Here is a 4216-nt window from a genome sequence, read left to right on the forward strand (position 1 = left end):
AGGTGGACAAGAAAGGAGCGGTGATGTTGAGTCAAGTAACTCTTGTGTGTGACACCCAATATGTGAGTTGTTCACTTTCACGCAGGTCAGTGATCAGTGTGTGATGGCGTTGGACGGATACTCTGGAAGTTGGGAGCACAAACTAGAGTAACTTAATTTTGCTCGGGTGTTGACTGTGGTCAATAAAAAAAAGGACTACAAGTTGCAGGTGGAGTCACGTGGAGTCTTTGGAGTAGCAGCGGTGCTCATGAGATAAGCTCAAGTCCAATGTACATGGAAGTTTGACGCACTGACGAATTCAAGGTGGTAGAGAATATTCGTCAAGGTGAAGTTTGTTAGAGTTGTGTCGAATATAGTGTACAAGGTAGGTTACAGTTGGACTATGAGTTGTATTGTGTTTACATAGGATGTGGAGTCGTGTCCTAGTAGGACACTTGTATCCTAGGCCTCTCTTATATGGCGGGGGTAGACACACGATGTAACCTATGCCAACATAATAGCACCGGAACGCAGGGGAAGGCGGCGGCATGTGCCGGTGTCCAGGGCGACCGGGTGCGGTATTGTAGCGGTGTCACGGGGAGGAGCGCCCGTTGTCAAGCCCCGGGGATGTAGCCATATCGATGAACCTCGTTAAGAAATCTCGGTGTCGTGCCTCGTGTGATTGCTTGGTCCTCGGATGATTATTCTAACATCAAAGATGGCCATGATTTAAATCTTTAGGACCAAACCACCAAAGCAAATCCATATATGTACCTAATGGGGATCAGATAGCACTCATGTCTACAATTCCTACAAATGATTATGTTCCTGTGTGTGCATGCGTGCATGTCTGTCTGTCTCTGAATATATACTACAGTATATGCTACTCCTGTATAGGTAAGCATGCATATATACCCGTGTACGTACATTTGCAGTTACTGGTACATCGTCTAGGATCAGCACACCTAACTTAAAACAGAACAGTAAGTAAAGCCACAGCACTGGTAAAACATCCAAATCATGGGCTGGAGCTTGGTTTTTCTAACTCAATTGCAATCGGATGACGTGGATATTAATTAACGAATGTGATAGACAGCTCACGCTCTTTGTTTTTCTTGATATAATCTATTCTTTCTGAAGCAATACTACCAGCAAGAAGCTGCAAAGCTGCGCCACCAGATCCAGATGCTGCAAAGCACTAACAAGTAAGATCAGACTGCACATGCTTGCATGTACACAATTTTCCCCCATCGTCTAACCAATTCTTATCTTCTAAAGGCACTTGGTTGGTGATTCTGTTGGGAACCTGTCACTCAAGGAGCTGAAGCAGCTCGAAAGCCGGCTTGAGAAAGGCATTGCGAAGATCAGGGCCAGGAAGGTATATTTGAAATTTTGATCAACTTCCCACCGATTTTGCACTCTTTCATCAAATTTGGCATCCAGCAGTACCGTACCTTCACATAGTACTCCCCCCGTCCCAAAATTCTTGTCAATCTAAGACAAGAATTTTGGGACGGAGGAAGTACTATGTATATAGCATCCACTAATAAATTGTACAATAGTGTTTTTACAAGGCATATAAATATGAGTAGTTCTTGAGCTTCTTATATCATCGTTATACTCCTAGATCCATAAATTATTCACTTATAAATGTTGATCCTTCTCTGTGCGTTCATGTCTCAGAATGAGCTCCTATCTTCTGAGATCAACTACATGGTCAAAAGGGTACGTAATATATACTACTGTATGGGTTGTTCTACAGGCTTCCTTTAGCTAATTAACCAATCTTGGCTTTATTATCGACCGTACGTCTTGCATTTAATACATATATCCTCATCACCATTGTAGGAGATAGAGCTTCAGAGTGACAACATTGATCTCAGAACCAAGGTACAGTCGTACAGAAGCTATAAAATAAATCAACTTCGATGGTTCCAAATTAATTAAGCTATAACTACTGTCCACGTTATACATGGTCTGGTGACCAGATTGCGGAGGAGGAGCAGCAGTTGCAGCAGGTGACTATCGCCAGGCCCTCGGCGGCGCTGGAGCTGAACCCTTTCACCGCACTGGACATGAAGTGCTTCTTCCCTGCCAACCTCTTCGAGGCAGCGGTGCAAGCGCACGCGCAGGCACGGACTCAGGCTCAGGCTCAGGCGTCGCTTCAGCTGAACCTACGCTACCAGCAGCTTGCTCCACCGGGCGCCGGCGATGTGGCTCATCAGTTCTAGTCAACCTGCAGGAGCTCTTGCTTGACGACACACACTGCAATAAAACTGGAAGGTCGTCGGCAGTGTTATCAGTACTCCACTGTTCCGGTCAAACCGTCTGGCTAAGATATATGTGTGCTAAGTTTTATTGTCTCAAGTACCTCTAAATTTGCCGCCGGTGTAGAACCAAATTTCTGAGAATTACTCGCGTATATTCTGACGAGTTGCTACACAATTGTGCTTTGACGAGTTGCTACACAATTGTGCACGGGATGGCGGTCCTTTCCCCTCCCCTTCCCCTCCTCCTCCCTGACCCGGGCGTCTCCGGCCCCTTCTGGTGCCGCCCCGGTGGATCTCCTCCCCTCGTCGCCCCCCCCTCCCCATCCCCTGTTGGCGCGGTGGCCTCGGTGCGGCGACCGGCTGCCTCGCAGTCGTCGATTGGTTTCTGTTTCTGGGCTCTTGCCGATGACGAGATCTACTCCTCTAATGATGATGGCGTCCCTTAACGTGGCTCTCCGCTCCCAGTGGCGGCTCTCAAAGCGTCGGCCCGTCTCCGGAAATTTGCTCCTAGGGGCAGGGGTAGGCCGGTGCTGTTGCCGGAGCTCGCCTCTGGGTGGCAGCGTGTTGGTTGCCGTCGGCGCAGATCTGGTAAGTTTCCGGCCCCTTCTCCGGCTTGTGGTGTCCTTGGCTCTCCGCCGTCCGGGGACTCATCGATCGCCGATGTGGTCTGCTCGCCTGGCTCTGTAGGCTCTGTGGCTATGTTGCCTTCCCTGGGTTCGCTGCCGGCGTTGGAGTTGCCTGGCCCATCGGGGTTGGGGCTGCGGCGGCCTGGCAAACCCTAGATCGGGTTCCGGTTGTAATGGCTGGTGGGCCCCGTGGCTCGGTGGGCCTGGCGCCTCCAGGGCCGCGGTCTTGTGGGCCACCCTCGGCCCCTTCTCTCTCTTCGTTGTCTTGTTTCCCCCCTCCCCTCCGTGGGCCCTGGCAGCTGGTTGTGGCCACTTGCCCCCTCTTCTGGGCCCATACGTCTAGCCCTGCCCAAGTGGGCCGATGACCCACAAGTATAGGGGATCTATCGTAGTCCTTTGGACAAGTAAGAGTGTCGAACACAAAAAGGAGCAGAAGGAAATGACAAGCGGTTTTCAGTAAGGTATTCTCTGCAAGCACTGAAATAGTAGGTAACAGATAGTTTTGTGATAAGATAATTTGTAACGGGTAACAAGCAATGAAAGTAAATAAAGTGCAGCAAGATGGCCCAATCCTTTTTGTAGCAAAGGACAAGCCTAGACAATTTCTTATAATGAGAAAAGCGCTCCCGAGGACACATGGGAATTATCGCCAGGCTAGTTTGCATCACGCTCATATGATTCGCGTTCGGTACTTTGATAATTTGATATGTGGGTGGACCGGTGCTTCGGTACTGCCCTTTCTTGGACAATCATCCCACTTATGATTAACCCCTATTGCAAGGATCCGCAACTACAAAAGAAGTATTAAGGTAAACCTAACCATAGCATGAAACTAGTGGATCCAAATCCGCCCCTTATGAAGCAACACATAAACTAGGGTTTAAACTTTTGTCACTCTAGCAACCCATCATATACTTATTACTTCCCAATGCCTTTCTCTAGGCCCAAATAATGGTGAAGTGTCATGTAGTCGACGTTCACATAACACCACTAGAGGAGAGACAACATACATCTCATCAAAATATCGAACGAATACCAAATTCACATGACTACTAATAGCAAGACTTCACCCATGTCCTCAGGAACAAACGTAACTACTCACAAAGCATATTCATGTTCATGATCAGAGAAGTATTAATATGCATTAAGGATCTGAACATATGATCTTTCACCAAGTAAACCAATTAGCATCAACTACAAGGAGTAATCAACACTACTAGCAACCCACAGGTACCAATCTGTGGTTTTGATACAAGATTGGGTACAAGAGATGGTGCTGGTGACGATGTTGATGGAGATTGACCCCCTTCCGATGAGAGGATTGTTGGTGATGATGATGGT

At 48.0% G+C, this 4216-nt stretch overlaps 1 protein-coding gene across 3 annotated transcripts in view; it reads left to right on the plus strand.

The window, feature by feature from the left end:
* Positions 1 to 2390, plus strand: part of LOC119307985 (MADS-box transcription factor 13-like) — a 14086-nt gene extending 11696 nt beyond the window's left edge. For all 3 annotated transcript variants that reach the window (XM_037584102.1, XM_037584100.1, XM_037584101.1), the window contains exons 4-8: positions 1120 to 1184; positions 1258 to 1357; positions 1663 to 1704; positions 1828 to 1869; positions 1968 to 2390. In XM_037584102.1, the coding sequence (XP_037439999.1) occupies positions 1120 to 1184; positions 1258 to 1357; positions 1663 to 1704; positions 1828 to 1869; positions 1968 to 2210 (492 nt within the window). In that variant the 3' untranslated portion in view covers positions 2211 to 2390. The remainder of the gene's footprint in view (positions 1 to 1119; positions 1185 to 1257; positions 1358 to 1662; positions 1705 to 1827; positions 1870 to 1967) is intronic.
* The last annotated feature ends 1826 nt before the right edge of the window (positions 2391 to 4216 follow it).

This window comes from Triticum dicoccoides, chromosome 5B, assembly GCF_002162155.2.
Source record: "Triticum dicoccoides isolate Atlit2015 ecotype Zavitan chromosome 5B, WEW_v2.0, whole genome shotgun sequence".
NCBI lineage: Eukaryota > Viridiplantae > Streptophyta > Magnoliopsida > Poales > Poaceae > Triticum > Triticum dicoccoides.